The sequence below is a fragment of the Tyto alba genome, unplaced genomic scaffold (assembly GCF_018691265.1).
Source record: "Tyto alba isolate M040663 unplaced genomic scaffold, T.alba_DEE_v4.0 Super-Scaffold_27, whole genome shotgun sequence".
In the NCBI taxonomy this organism is placed as follows: domain Eukaryota; kingdom Metazoa; phylum Chordata; class Aves; order Strigiformes; family Tytonidae; genus Tyto; species Tyto alba.
In genome coordinates, this window is record NW_024881301.1 from 17,488,050 (window position 1) to 17,509,369 (window position 21,320).

At 37.6% G+C, this 21,320-nt stretch overlaps 1 protein-coding gene across 1 annotated transcript in view; it reads left to right on the forward strand.

Annotated features, from left to right (window-relative positions):
* The first annotated feature begins 258 nt into the window (after positions 1-258).
* The window catches only part of DOK6 (docking protein 6), a 267,461-nt gene continuing 246,399 nt past the window's right edge, over positions 259-21,320 (forward strand). The window contains exon 1 of the mRNA XM_042797926.1: positions 259-542. Within this exon, the coding sequence (XP_042653860.1) occupies positions 477-542 (66 nt within the window). The 5' untranslated portion in view covers positions 259-476. The remainder of the gene's footprint in view (positions 543-21,320) is intronic.

Genomic DNA, 21,320 nt, shown 5'->3' on the forward strand with positions numbered 1-21,320 from the left:
CCGGCTCAGGAGACCCGCGCCGCGCCCCCGGGGACACCACCCCGGGCGACCCCCCCCCCCACACCCCCGGCGGCGGGCAGGGCCGGCGATGGAGGCGGGCTCCGCGGCCGTGGCGCCGGGGGGAGCGGTGGCCCCGCCCCGCCCCGCCCCGCCCCACGCCCCGCCCGCCTCCCCGGCCGTAGGCGCGGGCAGCCGCGGAGCTGCCGCCGGGCGGAGCGGAGCGGAGCGGGAGGCGGCGGTGCGGAGCGGCGGCGTGGGGGAGGAGAGGGGCCGGCGGAAGAGCGGAGCGACCGCGGGAGGAGCGCGGCGGGGAGCGGAGCGGAGCGCGGCGGCTGCCGCTGCCTGGATGCCAGCGGCGCCTCGGGTGTTGGCGGCCGGCGGCACCCGGGAGGCCCCGGGGGAGGAGGAGGAGGAGGAGGCGGCGGCGGCGGAGGAGGATTCCGGGCACGGAGGGGAGGAAGCAGACAGCGCTGGCCATGGCCTCCAACTTTAACGATATAGTCAAGCAGGGCTACGTGAAAATCCGCAGCAGGAAGCTGGGGGTGAGTGAGCTCTCCCTTCGCCGGCCCTGCCCGCGGTGGGGGCGAGGCGGTGGCGGCCGCCTCGCCGGCCCTGGGGGGCGGCGGTGCCCCGGGCCGGGGCGCGGCGACCTGCTGCTGCTGCTGCTGCTGCTGCCACCGCCGCTCCTCGGACTTTGCTCCCTTCTCCGTAGGGGTCGGCGAGGATGCGATGCCGTTGCACCTTGGAGAGAGCCGGCTTCTCCCCTCTCCCTCCCCGGGAAGGCGCCGCTCCTCCCTTCTTTTTCAGCGGGCGCCTTCCAGGGTCACTGTCCGCGGAAAACCTCGCCCCGTCCCTCCATCCTCCCCCGCGTCCCACGGCCCAGGCCGGGGCAGACACCCACCCACCTCGGGCGTCCGACCCCCCCGCCTGCCCCTCGCCTCGCCGCTTCCGTGGGGGGAGGAGGGCGCAGGCAGGGTCTGTGAAAACTTTGCGCACAGATTCTCCCTCCCTCTCCCGTTTTGGGAGAGGGATGTCTTCATTCAGGGCAAAGTCTGAAAATGCTGGAGACGGGTACTAGAAAAGCCCGCTAGTAACTGAGGAAAGCGGGGGTGGGGGAGAAGAGGGGTTCTGGTGCCCGAGGGCGCGGGGGGCTGAGGAAGGGGAGCCTGCAGCAGGCGGGGGGACAGGCAGGGAGGGAAGCGGGGTGGCAGCCACATGGACGGAAAGCCACATGCAGTGGCTGACGGGGATCAGAAGTAAGGGCAGCCTCTTAGCTGAAGGTGGCTGGCTTCAGTGCCCACTGGGATGCTCAGTGAGCCTGAAGATAACACCGTGTTGTCAGATTATCCATGGGCACTGTCCCTGGCGGGGTACAGCAAGCCTTGGAAGGGCAGTGAAGTTGGAGCAGACTGTGGGCAGGGACCAGGATTTTATAAACTTCAGACAGTCCCAGGACTCATCAGTGTGTGCTTTCCTCTACCCTTTATGTGTGTGATGATGAGAAGGCCTGGGGGAGCTGGAAACCCCCAAGGCCTTCGCTGGCTTGCACAGGTACAGATGTTGCCAATAATCTCAAAAGACCAGGCTCCCAGTGGTGTTGAGACTAAACCTGACTGGGGCTGGGAGGAGAGCTGGGGTTCTTTGGGCTCACCCTTCTTTTCATCTTTAGGTGTGCAGAAAAGTGTAGGGTCCCTACCTGCTCTGCCCTACAGGAAGGTGGGCTGCCTCTCCCTGCTTCCCCCGAAACCTAACACAGCAGGGACCATGTGAAATCTGCCATCCTCCAAGTCGTGCTCTGCGAGTTTATCACAGTACTAATATTTATCTCCTCCTCCTCCCCCCTCCTCCTCCCTTCGCCCCCGATGCTGTGCTTTGCTTGCAGACACAGTGTGCAGGATGGTGGGAGACTAATCATAAATTGACCTTTGGAGCACTTTGCTGCCTTGGCAGGGCTGTTAATTCCAAAAGAGCACAGCAGAGTTTGGTCCGAATCCTTAATAGAACCAACTCCAAATGTTTGAGAGATGGTGTAAATTCAAAGAGAATGGATTTTATTAATGATTCTGCAGCCCCAGATTCACTCCATGCATCAGTCAAGCATTAGTCTATCTGAAGAAGCGATTTCTTAGCCTTAGATTTGTTTCTGGCAGTCCTCTGTTTAACCTTTGCTCATCAGTTTTCCCCCAGCCCAGCAGTGTTGTTAGATGAGCCCAACACAAAGCAGAGAGATGATGGTGTCACATCATCTTGATGTTGGTATTTGGAAGCAGAGTTAATCTATTTGATTTGCAAGTTTGTATTTGAAGGTATCTCAGAGTCCTTTAAGTGTGAAATTATGTATATGTGAATACTTTTATATACCTGTGTGTATAGCCTATATACAACAAATGTAGAGTTCATATTACAGTAATCTTGGATGATACTTGATGACTTGTGAAAATGAAATTACGAAGAAGGTGATATTTCATTGCAGCATATCTTAGGTAGCTTGAATATTTTGTTTTGAAGACATTAATCTGTTTTTTTGGGGGGGGGATACGACAGCATTTTTTTGGCGGGGTATGACAGCATTTTTTTTGAGTGAATATTATTCATGGTCAGAATGTTTATCATACTTCTACAGTAAGCAGAAGTGAAGGAGTTCATTCAGTGTCTGTGGAGGATTTTCTCCCCTGAAGAGGTGTGTGGGGGTGACAATTTAGACTACGCAGCCTCAGGCAGGTGGTAGTATAAGCTTAAATATGACATATGGGGATGCACATCTGAATAAATCTATTAGGTACAATGTAAAATGGATTATAGTTTATAGAAAATAGCATCAAAATTCAAATGAGTGTGATGGTTGAAAGGTATGAATATGTGAGTATATATCCATAGCTAATTGAATTCTTGTGACTGAATTTCTAAATTAATGCAATTTTTATTCACCAAGTGAAACATTAAAGGTTTGTATTTTTTTCCCTCATGTCTATCTCCAACTCCAAACCTTAATGAATTACACTAGAGCTGTCATAATGTAGGTGAACACATCAGTTTTCAGGGATATAAATGTCTGTTAATGAATATTTTTAACCTCCAAAAAATAATGAAAGGAGAGAAGAGAGCTATGGGTTCTGGAAACTAAGGTCAAAATAATTTTGAAATACGTAGATAGAATTGTAGCTCTTCCTGGTTATGTTTCATTCTTATACGCTGGAAACTATTGAATTATTTTTCTTTTGTGGACATAATAGTCTAATTCTTTGAATATTTCAATGCCTCCTGAAAAGTCGATTGATTGGAACTTGGAGAGCCGAGGTGACTAATACCAATTTTAGTGCTAGACTTGGGCAATAAAACTACTACTAACCTTTAGGCTGGTAGCCAACTCATTACGGAAATTCTTCCAGTGCAGCTTTTATTCTGTCTTGTTTTGTGACTGAGGGAGCCCTGGCTGGGAATCAAATGGAAGATACTTCAATATAATGCAACCTGTGAAGTTTCAGATAAAACAGTGACATAATACCATAGAGCAGAATCAGATTGCATATTTAATTTTATTAAAAAACCACAACAACAGTCTTTAACATGGGGTGAACTTTCTGGTAGAATTTAGTTTTCCAAGGATTTTGTTTTCAAATACCCAAGTCGTACATCGTCTTCTGATTGCCTCCTTTTATTGAACTTGTACTTTGCAAAACAGAAATTCTTTATGAATTTTTTTTTTTTTTTTTTTTTTACAAAGTATAACATGTTTACTTCTGATTTATTATGGATATACCTTGCTTTAAGTAGTTGTTACTCTGGCTTATTACGGATATACCTTGCTTTAAGTACTTGTTATCCTGGCTGCCTGTTCCTCACATACCTGCAGACTGGATTCATAGTATGTGCAAGAGCTGTCTTCTGTCACAGAGGACAGACAGACATCCATTCTGAACTGCACGGTCTGGTCTTGGAGCTATTTCACCCTCAATAAGTGATTCTGTTCAGAAAAGTTATTTGAAGTCAAAGACAAGGCCTAAGTATTGATGGAAATACATGTCAAGAAGTACTGTGACAATTTGCCCTTTTTGTTTAATGATACCTGATCATGAAGACTTTTTGTCATCTTTTCACCATAATCATCAAGTGCTCATCTACCATTGGGTTTACATCTTAATGGACTTCTGTATATTTTCTGACAGTCCAGTATTTTCAAGTAGACCGCATTGTTCTGACGTCTTTATATTGTTAAAGTAGCTTCTTTTGATGTAGGATCGGATAGTCAGCTTGCCAAAATGAGGAGCTTTACCAGCCTCTCTGTTGTTGGAATCTGACATCTGCTTCCATTGGGAATATCATGGTTTCTGCCATGGATATATCAGGCCACGAAGAGATATCCAGCCTGTTAGACCACTTAGCCTTTCTCCTTACTTTTGTTAAGCATGAGCTTTATATAAAACATTTCTATGGTACCTTGACATTTTATATATTGAAGTCTATGTAGTAGACAATTTCACACGTATACGTGACATCTTCATTGAGGTATTGCAAGTATCTTTGAAACTTAGAAGCTGTAGTCAGTGAGGATAACTGTAATTAAAACATCTTTTTAAAATCTGTTTCCCTGCAACCTAACTATGCCTTTCTTTTCAGTGTTCTGGCATTCCTGCGCTGTTTGATATTTTGCTTTTCTCTAATACTACATAAAGGAAATACCTCATTCTTGCAGCCATTACATTTGACCTGTGTGACCCTCCTTTGAAATAAATTTGATTGTAATGTGGTGTGCTGTTCGGATCAGAATAGGTCATTTGTGTAGCGTGGAACAGGACTGTGCTGCCTTTGTTCTTTTGGAATCTTTCATACTTGTGTCACATTAAAATTCATATGACACAATTTTATACTGCTCTGGCTGTGCTCATAGGCTGAAACTTTCTTGTAGCAGATTGGAATCCCTTTGTTGCCTCCTAATAAACTAAGCTGTGAGGATTTCATGCCTTGTTGAAGTGCTGTTTCTTAGAAGAAAAACAATTTGATGTCACATTAGGAAATCTAATTAAAAACGAGCATTGTGTCACTTAGATGGTCTTGTTTTGACCCATATCAACCTTCGAAGTCATAATCTTTTCATTTGTTTGTTTTGTATTTTTTTTGTTGGCATATCTTGGCCATGGAACAAAAGAATCTTATCTAACAGAAATTTTAACTCAGCTGGTGAATAAATACTGATTTTTATGTGTTTCCACATACTGAGTAGAATTATTTCCTGAGTGGTTCAGCTTATACACTAATACTGCTATCTGAAGAGAAAATTGTACCTGCCAGTTAGTCTTGATTGAGTAATAAATAACAGGTTGCTCTTAGTCACCAAATGAAAAGTTTTACCATACAAACCCCCCTATTTTTAACCATACTTTTAGATCATTACAGGTACCTTTTCTGGAAATGAACATAGTGTTTCTCCTTCTGCTGTTAACTCTGTCTTCAATCAATCAGCACTAAACAACACTATGAATGTGACCCTCTGATTGCAGATTGGTTCCTCTTGAAATAGCGCAGTATGTGTCTTACAGAATCCTAACATTTAATTGGTGTTGTGTATATCTTTAGTGTGAAGAGAGCAAAGGGATCTGCAAAATGTCCCAACTTTGAGATGACATTGATTAATGGCAGTGGGTTTGTAAGTGGGTCGTGATGAATACAGAGGGCAGAGTAAAGGTTCTTCTATTTCTTTGAGTTGCCATAGCATATTCTAAGAAACAACCAACCAAATGAAAAAGCCCAAGCAAACGATGCAGCCTGGAATGAATATCCTTTCCATAGATTATTTTATATTATCTGTGGGAAATATGCTCAGTCTGTTTGAAAGCACCGAGACTGTCGTTTGTAACTGCATCCTGACGGATGAACTATGAATTACATCTCGTGACATAATTGAAAATAATTCAAATGGATCTATAAAAACTTGATTTATAATGATTTATTTTAATTTTTAAAAAGCTCCAGACTCACAAGATTTAGATGCCAGATTCCTTCCATGTAAAGGAGTTCCTTTTTCATGCTAGTTCAACACAATCTGAGATACGGAATTAAAAGGATTTCACTGTAATCCATTAAAGAAGCTAGTCACATTTACTACTTAATACTGGAAATATCATTTAAAATACCAATAATTACTGCTTTCAGTGTTTCTTCTTGCTACAGTTACATGAATGGATTTGAGGAATGAAATGGAGAATATATGGATTTCAGATTTGGTCATTATGGCAAGAACAATCATTTTGAGCTTTTGACTGGTTCTTATTGATTAAGCATATTGTGCAGGAAATGGAAAGAAATATATTGCAGCCATTGTAAACAAGGACAAAAAGCCCAACAATTTTTATACTAATGTTTGTGTTTGAAGAAGCTTGTGAGTCAGGCTTGTGGTAAGCATGTTGGAGATGCTGTGTTTCCCAGCTGCTTTTCTTGATATGCTTTCCACCTCTTAAGAATTAAGAGGTCTGATAGCCAAAGGTCTATTTGTAATGGATGGCACTTATTTAAAGGGATGAACAGTTTCTCTTTTGCAGATACCATATCACATCCATGTTATCAGTGGGCTATAGATACTTCTATTTTTACTCTTGTGTGCAATATCATTAGCCTCAGTGAGATTACTCTTTAGCCGTATGAAGATTACACAAATAAGTGTTTGTAGACTCGTCTCTTTCACTTGCATATTGTGAAATGGTAAAATTTTATTGAGAACTTATTTTTATCTCCTGTAAGGTGATGGTCTTCTGGTTTTTCATTTAGGAATATGTCATTTTTGTCCTACGATGGACATTAAACACCCAATTAAAAGACCCTGAAGTCAATTTAAAGGAACGCATTAACTTTTGTTACTTTGGTTCAGAGTCCAGGCAGGAACATTAGCCACATGCGTAGAACAAGAATTTCCTTGTTGTAAAATGCCCTTTAAATCCTAGTCTAAGAAACTGTCCTTTTTCAAATTGGTAATTATGGAAGTAATATTCTCTGTGAATCCTTGAAATACACAAGGAATTATTCATGCCATTCCAGTAGTGAGTTTTCTTTCTAGTTTTTTAGAAATAATCTCTCTTCGAATCATTCACTCAGAGTTTTGCAAGCAGTGCAAAATGCTTTATAGCAGTTGCCTGGCAACAGCATATGTGAATCAGTTGTTAGTTATACAGTTATATATATGACTATGTATAGCAAATACATTTTAGTTAGGTACTAATGAGAAATTTCCAAAGAAGCATGCTATGAAATGCCTTTTTTTTTTTTTTTTTTTTTAATACAGATAAAAGGGTTTGGGGTCTACCTTAACCTGGAAAGTTTGTATTTTATTTTAGGTTGTGTAAAAGATCTGCTAGTTGACTGGCTTTTCACAAATGTCGTGATGTAGTTAATATACTCCTATGCACTCCTAGCATGCAATGTAAAATACCCTCTTTGTTGAAGGTGAAAAATACTACAATATGCATGGGTGCTGAGTTATATCCCTCATTGTTCTTTAAATTAATAAGTGTTACTGAACCAAAATGTGGGTATTTTACTGTATAAGGTAGCCTTTCAGATCTGTTATATTTAAAATAATAATTGTAAATGTTGTGCTGCATTTTGTGTTTTTAATGCTTTCAGTTTGCAATGCAGCTCTACGATTCAAAAAGATGTTGGTGTATTATTGTAATTAATCATTGTTTGGTTGAAATTTTTTTCCCAATAAAATACACAGTTCATCTCTAAATACTGTGGAATTTCTTTAATAAAATCAACAAAGATAAAGAAGGAAACCACCTAATCTTGTGGAGAAAGTTTGTATACAGTAAGAATTACAAACTTGTAAGGAAGAGTTGAGGGAGAGTAGAGTTTGAAGTAACTGTATCTTGACACTCTTGTGTCACATAAATGCTTTCTTTCTAGTAGTATTTTTTTATTATTCAGAATACATACCGATGTATTATGTCTGAGAAGAAAATTTCTGTACTTGTTTATTGCAACTAGTAAACCACTATAACTGAAAACCTGGTAGAAGTCAGGAGATTACCACATTGTGAGATTTTCAGCTGGTACAAGAATTGAATCTACTGACTCCAGGAATACTCTTACTGGAATAGGTGGAGTCTTTCTGGGGAAGCTGACACTAAAAGAGTTCTGAAGATGAATGTTAATATTGAGGTCTACTTAGAAATTGAGGAAAACAAATAATCTAGTCTGTAAGGTAGTGGTGAAAAATACTTCTTTTCAGTGAACTCCACTACAAAATAAGTCTTCTAGATTTTGCAGCTTTTTAACAATTGTGATGTGTGAAACGTGCCATTGCCATCATACTGAGAGGTTACAAGACCATGCAAATGGAGCCTCAGAGGAATGCACATAAATTAGGAAGATAATGAAAGTGTGTAAATCTTTTAAAAGATTTATCTTCTTTCTTTCTGTTGTTCACTTGCCAAATGGGCCTTCATCATCTCCAGTTTATCTGGACTGAACTTTGGAAAGGCTGTATTCATTAATGTGTCAGTAAGGAATTAGAAACACATGGCATTGACTAGATCTGGGGAAAAAAAAGTTACGCACTGTCTACCTGCTGGAGGAATGGTGTTTCAGCATGTTTCCTCTAATTGTTCATTGCAAAAAGAATTGATAGCAAAGTTATACATCAGAAGTTTTTCATGACTGTAGAATCAAATTAGGACCATTTTTGAGCAGGAAGTTCATGATGCTTGTAATACTCTCAGTTCTTTGTCCCCATAATAGTTTTTTTTTTTTAGAAACTGTTGCTCCAAGGTCCCCTGCCCTCAGAGTAAGTTGCTATATTCTCTTTTCTCATGCAAACATTTTTTCTCTTTTCAGGGACCAAAAAAAGAATACATGAAGTCTTGCAAAAGATTAATACAAAAGGGTTTTCTGAAGGAGGAGTCGTAATTATTATTTTTGTACAGTATCTAGAAAGAGGAAACTGCTTGTGGTTGGCTTTTAGGCATTATTGTGATAAATATAATTTATATTTATTATCAATGCTTTTATTTTTTGTTCTTACTTAACAGACTACTTGTAGAGAATGTGGTCTTTGATAAAGTATTTTCTTGATGCAGTAATTGTGTTACCTAGTTCAAATATGATGAGAGAATGTGAAAAAATTAAACAAAAGGCTTAACTAAGAATGGAGAAAACTTCAATTTTAGCTGAATTTGTTATACTAAATTATTAATCTCTAGATTAGTATGATAATAATAAGGTACTTTCAAATGAAATTGTTTTGCCGATGAAAGTAATTTTTGTTGATGCAGTTAAAATAGTAAGACTTTCTCTGAATGACAGTTATTCTTTTTCTTGAAACTGTACTTTTAAACTATTTCTATGAATACCTCAGCAGGAAGTAGTGTTTCTGTATGAGAACCGAAGAAGAATTTTTTTTTTCCAGCATAATGAAAGCAAACTACAGCTGCTCAATGCATGGTCCTTTCAGTGCTAAATATGTTCAGTTTATTGACTTCTGTAGAAGATACTGAAGGTTCTCAACTTCTCATATGATATTATTCTTAATTAATGTCATTTTCTCCATCGATTATGCAAGGCCAAATACTACATTAGTCATATTGTCTACTCTTATATTAGCGATTCTTGCTTTTAAGTTTCACGGTATTTACCTTCTGTCCGAAAGAGATTGAGACTCATCACTTGAGGTGGTTTAAGCTTCATATCTAATAATAAATTTATTGACTTCTGAGTATCAAAGAGGTAGTGAGGATATATCGATCTGTAGCCCTCTGTGTAGTAGGGAATCTGATGCTTGGTATTATTATTATTCTCAAGATACCAGGTTTTTTGAACTCTATCCATGTGTACTGTTACTGATAATCCTAAAAAGACTGAGACTTAAAGATACACAAATACAGAAAGAAAGGATTTTTCTGTGTGTGGAGAAATACAATGCTGCTTTTTCCCTTTCAAGAGAAAAACACTGTATATACATATGTATGTATATAATAAAACAATAGCATCCTAACGACAAAGCTAGAAGGTTAATTTTCCATAGTTGTAACAAGAAGGGTGGTAAAATAGAAAATATTTTATTGATTTTATTTTTTCTGCAGTACTTGTATCTTAAACTACAGTAAGGTTTTTGGAGCTTTTTGCAGTTAATGAAATAACCTCTTTCTAGAAGACAGAAATCTTTGTGCTTACATGTTGAGCTATATATGAGAAGAGTTAAATTTTAGTCTTTTTCAGAGATGTAATTTGTAATCTTGAGCACTTTTGATTCATTCCAGCCTTGTTCTCAATTATACTAAGCCCACTGTACACTACATAAATTAAATTTAAGGCTGCATTAAGGCCCCTTATACTGCCAGCATAGTGAAGAATGCTGTTAATGTAAATGGGAAATAGGCTTTCTGAGCTTTTCTGTCTATAGAGTGAGTATAATCTCTTTTCATCCGCTACTTCTTTATTTTGTCTGCTTCAACTATAAACTCTTGATAAATTATAATTTTAGATATGTAGGTTGGCTAGCACTGATCATGGTCAAAGCTGTTATTAGGTGCTACCACTGTATAGAAAACATTAGAATAATTCAGTTTGAGTTACGGAATGGCTAAGGTTGGAAGGGACCTCTGGAGGTCATTTGGGCCAACCCCCCTGCGCAGGCAGAGTCACTGTCTATTTTAATGTTGTATGAAGACTGTTACTTTTGGTTGGAAAATACGTTTCATTGAATTTTTCTACGAAATGTCTCTTTTTACAATTAGGATATGTTGGAGTATCTGAGTTATTTTAACTTTTTGTATATAAGGTAAATATTTTGCATTTTTTTCTTCCAGATCTTGCTGACAGAAATGGTAGCTCATCGATTTTAATCATGGAAACAGGCGTCATTAATAGGAATGCAAAAAGTCTGAAGCTGATAACTTTGATAGACTTTGTCTCTTGTCTTATTTGAGACAGAATTGTAGCACAAAATCTAGTCTTGAGTTGTTTCACTTTTAAAAGTAGATACTGAAAATGTTAAAGGTACAATTATTCACATCTTAACTGGCAGAACAATTCTGAAAGATGAATACAATCCATGAGAATTTCATAACCTCTGAGGTTACTGATTATTTACATTGTGGATGTAAATTTCTAACCCCAGACATGCAGAAATTAGCCATATTTGTCAAATATATGTCACACAATGAAGCAACCTTATTTTAAGGTGGGGGGAAGAGTTATGGATGTTACTACAATATCTTTTTCCTTTCCTAGTGCAGCCTATCACTGGTCAGATATTGAGAAGACATCAGAGTTTTCTCATCTCCAAATTTTATAGAAGTCATATTCTTCCACAGAACAATTTGGAAAACTCTTACCCTCTAGGTTTATAGGAAGCTTTCTGCCATGTAATACTAATACCTAGCCTGAAGTTGTGCCTTTTACACATTAATATCTTGGAGCTCAGCACAGAAGGGATGTGGTGGCATGGTAGCATAGAGGAAGGTGAAGGTCTGTGGGGCTTTGTGCAGATTGTAGGATGAATCAGTTGAGACCACCTGCAGAGTCTAGAGATGAGAAAATGCATTGTTCCTTGAGGAAATTTATCTACACAATATGTGCAATAAAAAAAGCACTACAGAAGCATTGAATGAAAATAAATGTATGAGGTTAAAAAAAAAAGTTAATCAAACTATAGTTTGTCCAGAATAGTAATTCTAACATGAGGACTTCCAGAGGATTTGTAACAGCCAGTATTGTCAGGGTGCTGGTTTGCCTTTAATTTAAAAAAAAAAAAAAAAAAAAAAAAAATCACTGAAAGATTTTAATTCTCTTTAGCAGGTCATAGCTCAAAGCAAAATGTTTAAAGGATACTGGGTAGCCTTTGCTAATATGACACATTGGTTGAATACACTCTTAAGCTTATGGAGTATCAACAGTAGTTGACATGTTCAATGAAACCCAGTAGTAATGTGTTTAATGAAATCCAGTTCCTTCATCATGTTACTTTTTTCAAATTGTTGAATAATCATGAGGTCTAGGTTTTTTAATAATGAAAATTCCGATGTAGAACTATCCTAGAGGAGAATAGGTGAAAGGAAAATGTTAAAAATAGGCAAATATCCTTCTTTTTGCTGTAAATGCAAACATGTAGATGAACTAAATCAGCTGCTTCTGATGTATGTAATCATTCCTTTCATTAGATCTCACTATTCTGTGTAGGTACATTTTTAATTGCTTCTGACAAGTCATAAGATCAAACATATGTGCAGGAAAAGTTGAGCAACAGGCAACAAGTTTCTCAGCAGTAAATCTACATTTACATGTAAATTTTAGCTGGTATGAATTTAGTGAAAGTGAGATTTGCAACCAGCAGAGTGAAAAATTCTAAGATCTAACTTCCCCTATTGGAACAGAATCTCTGACAGCAGTTATTCCAAATAATGGCATGAGATGTATTAAATATGAAAATACTAAAAATACAGCAGAAGGAATAAGGAGCAAAAGAAAGGAAGCAAACTGCTCTATTCTAATGTCATTGCAGAAAAACAGGAATGGAATTAATTAAGAGTTCTTAGTAAAGCAGAAGACTGCAGTTTTTAAAGGTAGAGCAGATACGTTAACGCAAGGCTCTATTTCTAGAATATAAGCCATTGCATGGTGCAGGACTTGCCCGAGGCCTAGGGGCCAAACAGGGTATTGCTGGGTCACTACCATTTCAGAAGATTCAGGTTATTTTGAAGAATTATGTCTGAATGCCTGTAGAGGATCATTAGAGATGATTATTTTAAAATGCTTCCTAATCATTTGGGGTGAAGACAATGCTTACAATCATGAAAGGGAGCTGTAGCTAATGGTAACAGCTTAGCAATTAGTGGAGATCTTTGGTTAAACCATCAGAGTTAGGCATCCAGGGTGCTTTGAAAACTGAAGTTGCACAATCAGGCATCTCTGGAGAGGTTGTGGAATAGAGTTAGATGAGATTTATGGGCAAGGAGAGGAAAATTTATACTGGTGGGCCTCATACTCTGCTTATTTGAGGATAAATGTTATTCTAGAAGCTTTTATACAATAACATACCTACAGTGTTTAGATGTATTGCTTTGGGAATATTTGAACTGAAGGCAAAAATAGGAAAGTAAATGTTATTTGTAAATATTTTTGACATGATTTTGACACATTATTTTGACACGATCATACCATAATGCAGTTTATGTCCTAAGAGAACCTAGAGGTTAAATACACCTCAAAATGCTTTTGGAGGTGTATTTTCTAGAACTCTTGATGTCAGAAAATAATTTTTGCCTCTTTGTCTTCTTTTTTTTTCTCCTCTGAACAAACAAATCAGTTTCTGCTGTGTTCCTGTATACTGTTACTCTGTGGCTTATAGTAATTTCTCCTAAAAATAAATATTCATGGTGAATCTCTCCTTTAATGTGAACAAAACTGAGTTTAAAACTGCGATGAGGTGATGCCTCTTGTTTGACTATTCAGAATCCTTTTTTTATTCCTCCCAACTCTGTTTTACCTGAAAAGTTTCCTAGGCCAGCCTGTAGATAAATAATTTATTTTCTGATAGAAAAATTAACTCTTCCTTTCTGTAATCTGGAAATTACTAGAAAGAGTAAATACCTGTTCTCATTTAAACAAAGATACACTCCCTAATATATTTAAGTGATTTGCTTGTACTAATTAAAAAGGGCTGAGCTAATGGGCCAAATATCCACTTGTCAGTAGAAAAGCATATGAAGAAACAGTGCCTCCTTCAGTATATGTCAGGGTTTTCAGTCTAGGGAAATGTGAAAAGTTGTAAATTATATTGATTTTTGTTGACCTGAGGTAACCCACACTAGTGCCATAGCTGTGCTCTTGCTGATGCTCATGGCAGAGCCGAATGTACAATAGATGAACTGAGTTAACCAGGGGATTTGAAATGGGGAATGCTCCTTGCTACCCTTTGAAATCAACTTTAGAGCTAAAAAGCAAAGCATAGCTGCCTGCATAGCTGTTAGGATGATCATGACTGAAGTAGTGAAAATGGAAGAAGCTCAACTAGCAATAAATAATTACCAGGAGATTCTTAATTTTTAATTGTCATTAGTGTTTGGTACATTAGGCTTGCAGTGACTTTATGTACAAATACAGAGGTAAGACCTCTGCTAATGAGGGCCAAATCAGCCCTCGATTTTGGAAATATCTCTGAAACTGTATGTGTTTGCAGGTGCTACATGCCAGCCATGGGGCTCACCATAGCAGTGAATGTTTTCATCAAGTTTCATTTAATCCTTTGCTACAACAATTTCATAAAGTAAAGTCCCGTCAATCCCAGAAAATGCTATTAAAAACTAAGCTGAATAGAGGTGCTCATTTTCAAAATTCTTTTTCGAGGTAGGCATTTTAGGAATGCATCCTATGTAAATGGGATTTGTTCAGATTTCATGGTTCAGTTTTTCTTCAGAATCAGGAGGGTTATAAAACTTAATTTCTGAAACCAAAAATGAAATGCTTGTGTAATATTTTGTCCTCAGGACCAGATGCCTTAGGCGTAGGCGTTTAATCCCTGTGCCCTAGTTATAGCAATTAATTTTCATGAAATATAAATTTTGTTACATATGCATCTTGATTTCTTCTTTTCTCTTCTGTTTCAAAATCAGTCTAAAATATTAATGATCATATTATATGCACTCTGTTATGTGAATTGCTGTTAATATGCATTCTAGTTATCTCAGCAGATGCAGTGAATGACATTTTCTAACATTTAGACCTAAGCGTGTATTCTCTTGCTGAAGAAAATCTGACTTTCATAATATGGTTTCTTGTATCCTGCCTCTTTATCTGCATTTAAATAAAAAAGGTGCTGAAGATATGCAGCACTTTGAAAGACCACAGCTTATAATTGTTCATGATTTCTAGTGCTGCAGTGCAAATTAATCAGTGTCAAACTGTGCTGGGGAGAATAGAAATGCCTAACAACATCATGGTCCCTGCCTGAAAGAGCTTACACTATAATATCTGAGATTTTAAAGCTATCCTTCAAAGTCTCATGTTACTTTTTTTTTTTTTTTTTCCACTGGAAGATTTCTCTACATCTAAATTTATCATCTATTTCTGCCTATCATGTATATGCAAATGGATTTCTAAAGCTTGATTGTAACTGTTCCTTTCTCCCTCAAAACCGATGAAGAAACAGTCACTGATGTCAATAAAGTCCCCTTCAGAGCACTTGTATTATACAGTTTTGTTGCAATCAGGGAAAGCATTGATAGGGGACAAGGGTACAGAGGTGGAAAACCAATCTGGTTTAGATGGTTCAAAACTGAAACCAATAAAAAGTGCTGTCTGTATAGCAACAGGTACAGCATTGCGTAGATTGTACTTCACTTACAGAGAGAGTAGTCACTTTGGTCTAGATGTGAAAGCTCCCAAATGAAAAATTCACAGCCTTCTGGGGGGGTGGTTTTGTTTTTTAAGGCAGAGGCGTATGTCACTGTAAAACAACTATATCTACTTTAATGTGTCCAGAAAAGAGGCACTTAGCTGTTCCACTGCAATAAGAATGAGTTAATAAACCCGGCACACAATCTGTCTCTGCTGTAGCTCTTGGCACACAGCAGCTCTAATTGGTGGAAGCTATTGAGGCCTTAATTGCTGATTTTGCAGTACTGCCATGTTTACTGATAAGGTTTCATGCAAGCTAAAATTTGTTAACTAGAGAGAAACAGTCACACTTGTGTGAAGAGTGTGAGGACAAACAGTAGGCTTTTCTGTAGCACCAAATGATGATGAAGTATTTCAACATGTGGCATTGTTAGATGTCCCCTTTCAGGCTAATGAAATGCCTTTCTTTGAGCAGAAGAGCAGGAAAAACATCTAGGAGTTATACATTACACAGCTAGTATTGAAATAAGCCTATAGTTGAAGTGATAGCAGGATGTTCACCTCACTGATTTACATGACTTAATTTTTTGTCCCCCGGAGAAGGACAGATGCAACTATTACATTTGCACTGTATCAGGAGATCTAGGATTGAAATGAGTATATAAAAGAGGGAATGCCAGTGGTGCCTACCAGCTGAAGATTACCTACATCAGTAGATGTAATAGTAGTATCTTCCTAATATTAAAATACAGGTTTAATATCAAAATTTATTAACTAAACTGTAGTTTCATTCAGGTTTCTGAATATGACAAAAGCTTTGCTGTCTGCTGAATGAATGGAGGACCGTTGCATTTAAGTTTTAAAAAGCTTAGTTCTTGAACTGAGATCCTAACATGTTTATTTTTCATGCAGTATTATTACAGTGTAATATAGTAGCTTTTTAAGCTACTAACCTGCTGTTTCATTTCTGAACTATAAAATCATTATTTGTATTTGAGTTTATATAGTAGTAATAAAAATACCAAGTAATGTTATGATATGGATGTTTGTCCCAGAAGCTAAAAGGAAAAATAAATGAAAATGTGTTTTGTACTTAACATTCACTCTGGAAGTGCCATTTTTCTGTGTTTTAGCATGTTTTTTCATATACTAGATGCATAGATTAGAACAGAGGAAAATGTAAGATACTAGCTGAATGAAAAGCAGATACTACTGTGAAGTCCAAATGAATTTTTATCTTCATGTTTGAAAACTATGTGACCCTGTATTCAAAGAGATTTTGTGCTTGCAGATGATTAAGAACTATTCGATTTTGTTACTGAACATACTGTATCTTATATTTTGTAAGCCATATAGGTCACCTCACACAGTTCATAAAATGTATATTAATCTACATAATGTGTATATAAGAGCAGATAGTTGAACTACCTTAGAACAGTGCTTTAATCCAATATTTATTAATACTCAGATGAGTAATAGGGCATGTTCATCAAGTGTACTAAGAAAACAAATAGTAATTAGCATTATATTAAATTTCTCTGCAGTTTAAATGGAAGTTATGTCAATCATACATTAATTAAAAATAAAAGGCATTTTTATTTCAATTAATAGTCTGCTTTGATAGGAAATTTTCTCTACCTCTTAGACTAATTTTGGTTCAATAAGTATTCAATTAAGTTGTAACTCTGTATAAAGTTTACGGTAGTGTAAAATATTATAAGCTGTATTACATAGTGTTTTAGATAACAGGACAGGTTTTTAAAATATAGATAAGTGGTTGCTTTTGAGTTTCTTCAGTTTTTTGCATCCTCTGTAGTAGTCCGTAATGTTGGCTAGTTCTAGCCTTGAAAGGCTGAGAAAGAGCAAAGTGAGACTTTCATCAGCAACGTCATTCTTAAACAAAACTAATCTATATACATGAGATACGTTCCAACTCAAGAATGGCTGTATCTCTCTGCTTCTAAAATCTCAGATTTGCAAGTCCAGCTCACAAGAATGACCTTCTTGTCAAAGTATTTGGCAAACTTGTGTGGATATCCACAGAATGCATAGCATTTTTTAATTTAAGCAGTGGGATTCAGAATCTCCGACTTTGTTCTACTACCCACAGATATGGCAAAATGTACCTAAATCCTCTTTGATTGTATTAAAATTTAACAGGAAGATATTTCCAACAAGAGTTAAAGAAAATGTGAAATAATTTGCAGTGCCACAAATCCATGGTCTCTCTTTAACTGTCTATCTGCATGCTTCATTGTGGGATTAAAAAAAAAATGAAAGAAAAAAAAGTTACTTTCCTTCCTGTTGCCAAGAAACAGCAAAATATGTCTATCTGCTCTGTTAACATAGGAGGGGGTCTTCAGTCAAATAGTAATAACAGTAAAATCTTGAGCTGTTTCCTCTGCCTTTATCTTCACTGAAGTGTGAAACAAAAAATATGAAACAAAGTTTTTAAAAGACAATATGGAAAACAAACTACTATCTTCTTGACCTAGGTAACACTGTTGTAGAAATATTAACTCTTGCATTTTCTAACCATTTCATCTGGATGTGTGTGTTCACAATATTACGTTCATAGTTCTATGTTTAATATTCTGCCAGTAATTTTAAAATCACGTCTTTTTGCATTAACTTTATGAATTCAGTTACATGTATGATTACTCTGATGTATAGTGCTTTAATTTTAATGGTCATGAAGACTTTCTTCCCCTTACATTTTAAGTAGTTACAGAATTAAAATGTAGAGAATAAGGATTTAGAAGCACAAACTACTATTTGTTTTTAACTTCCCATAGTGTATATTAGCTTACAGTAATAGTCAAACAAAAAAAAAACCCCACAAACCAGTATTTTGTGTTACTAACAAACTTCTGAAATATGCAATTTGTATTTTCACATGTATTAAAAACTGTGGAATAATGCACATTATTAATTTTTCATTAGTCTGTTATTTTGTCTTTTAAAAAGAGCACTAGTGTGTCAAAATCAAAATATTAATTTTGTAAGAGACAGAAAACTCTTAAAGCTTGAAACACCAGTTTGAAAGTACTAAATGTACTAGACCAGACCGTCTCCTGTTTTATTTGGGGCCTTGTGGTAGTATAACCTTTGTGAATTTTAAGAGCTTATAAAAAAATTCTTTTTGCTGCAAGACCTACTTTGTCTTAATAAATGACTCTGAAGATTAAAAAGAACCAAGGTATTAGTCTAAAATTCAGTCTGTTATGCTTCAGCTATCCAGAACGTTTATTCAGTTTACCAGAAGTTAACAAATTTCAAACTGAAAATTAACTTTTTCGGTAATGATACGCTCATTTTTATATTTGCTTTTTGCCTGATCTGAGGTCAGTGATGAAAGAATTAACCATTATTCCTTTCTTCTCTTTAATCAGTAGATGGCTTTACCAAGCCACTAACATGTTCTGGTCATGGTGGCTGAATTTGATTGAGGGCATTTGGGTGATTTGAGTAGATAGTTAAGATGTTTCCAGGTGAAGGAGGCTCTCCATAGCTTCTTATTTTTTTATTCTTTTTCTATATAAATTAAGAAGAAAGGGCATGGTTAATGTATCCAATGTAGATATTCAGGTACTAATTGCACTTAAGTGTGCATGTATGAAATTGACTAGGTCACGTCCTGGGTTAGCTCATACTCACTTATTTTGAATATTCTCACAGCAAAATGCCTTGGTCCAAAAATAATTTCCTGCTTTAAAAAACAATAAATTAAACAGTATAATCTGGATATAAAAATAATAAAAAAATTAAAAGATTTAGAATAAAATAATTATTTTTATGCCTCTGTTCCAGTTGATTCCTCAATTACTTAAAAAAATTTTCCTTTGAGTGCTTATCCAGTGTATTGTCCATTATTTGTGGCTGATATTTGTTAAAGCCAAACAGAATCTGTGATAGCTTACATTGATTTCTATCATATACAGTTTTAGGGAAGACATCTAATGTGAATTAAGCAAATAGAACTCCTACTACCTGAAGAAAATTCCCCCAGATTTTCTGTGGATGAAGGCAGTAATCTAGGAAGCAAAAATTAAAAAAAAAAAAAGTCAGAGGGGGGAAAAAAAGGAGAGAGAGGAGAGAGGTAAAATGAAGAAACAATTTGTCTCCGTAGTTGCATTTTCCTCTTACATCTCTTTGATGCATCATAAATGCAGCGAGCATGGCTGTTAATATGATTCAGTCTCTTTCACAATACATTGTTGCTGCTCTGGAGAGAGATTTGAGACAGTGCTGGGCAAGCAGAAAAGAGACATGGTGAAACAGAAGTAAACGGGATGAGCAAATGAAGGAGACTTTAGAAGCAGTCAATTTAATATATGGCAAACATTTTCTCAATGAGGAATAAAGGAATGTGACTTCTGTAGCTAAGATTGCAGCTCGTAGTTTCTAGCATCGCTCTGCTTGTTATAATAGAAGTTTCAACCCACAGTCCTCACAGGTCTTGTGTTGCAGCGAGTATGACTGCAAGACAAAAGGTCCTATCTGATTTCTTATTGTGAGGCTGTTTAATTACTCATTAATATAATATCATGTACAAATGTGATAATAGAAGCTGCATACATATGTTGCAATACAGTGGTTAATTTTTAAATCTGTGGCTAGATCTGCCTTTTAAATTTACTTTCTTGCAGCTGCAGTGGTTAATAATGCATTATTGCTGTGACTGGAAAAAAATGAGCTGTGAAATTTCAGGCACTTGACTGGTCACATTTAAAAACATAGCTAAATGCATGATGTCAGTTCTTGTTTTTAAAGAAGATAAAGCAAGCCTGGGATCGTCCAGTTCAGTGATGCTAATCATATCTGTCTAGGATAGATATAAAAGGGAAAGAGTAGGGAAGATAGGTTCATGTTTTAGTTTCAAGTTTTGGTTGGCCCTTTACTACCTACAGCAAGGCAATTCAACAGCCATCTGCAATGAATAATAGAAAATAAGCAGCTACATTTTGTGTTTTACTCTCTCAAACTCTCTGAACATTTTTTTGGTCTTACGCATCTGTTGCCACTGCTGTTGAGTCAGCAGCTTATTTCAATTCAAGTAATCAAACTCTGAAAAATTACTTTTCTGCTTTTGTTTGTCCCACAAAAGCAGCTTCTGTCAACATAATATCCTTTTATTTTACCTCTGTTCTTCACCCTTTACTCTGGTAGAAATCTAGCCTTGTGTCTGCAAGGGTTTAATTTCTGTCCAAGGTCACAGGACTGTGGATTTACCAAGCCTTACTGGCAGCTGGGAAAATTACATTTGGCAGCAAGACCATTTTCCTTGCAGTTCAATGAATGCCAGCATACTGTTCAAGCTTTCCTTTTGGTTAGTATCTTCTCTGTTGGAGACCTGGAAAGCTGTAGCCAATTAAAATCATGCTTCTTTCGGTTTCATCTCCACAAGCAGCCATCTTACTTGTTCTTTGTCAGTGTTGTGAACTCCCTTTTCCCTAGTAGAAGACAAGTTGAGGGAGTACACAAATTGGAACCAATATTGCTTAGGACACCTTTTATTCATTAAGCTATTATTATTAAGTAAATCAAATCATTATTATTAATAACATAACAGTTCACACAACATGCTTACTTATTTGCTCACACAGTTTACTCACATGTTTGCTTACAGTTGCTTTGTAGGAGGAGTGGTGGGAGGTCAATGTGATTGTCTACACAGAAGCAGAGGGCTATGTCGGCATGCCAGGGTTTTCTAGGTAGTTGTTGAGGAAGAGCTTCAAGGGGGCCCTTTCTCTCATCGGGTCTGCAAGTGATGATGTAGTCTTTGTCTGCATGTACCAGTTTCTGTCTTCTTGGATGGGATCCGAGTTGTACCACCTGTTGTTGATGTTGTGTGTGCCCATGGCCTTGGCCTTCTGACGGGCAGTTGGTGTCCCGAGTGTATCAGCTCCTGCAGTCTCAACAGGAGGGTTGGTCTGCAGAGCTTATCAGTCCTTGGGAAACTTTCAGACACTGCTTTCTCAGCAGTGTTAGAGTTC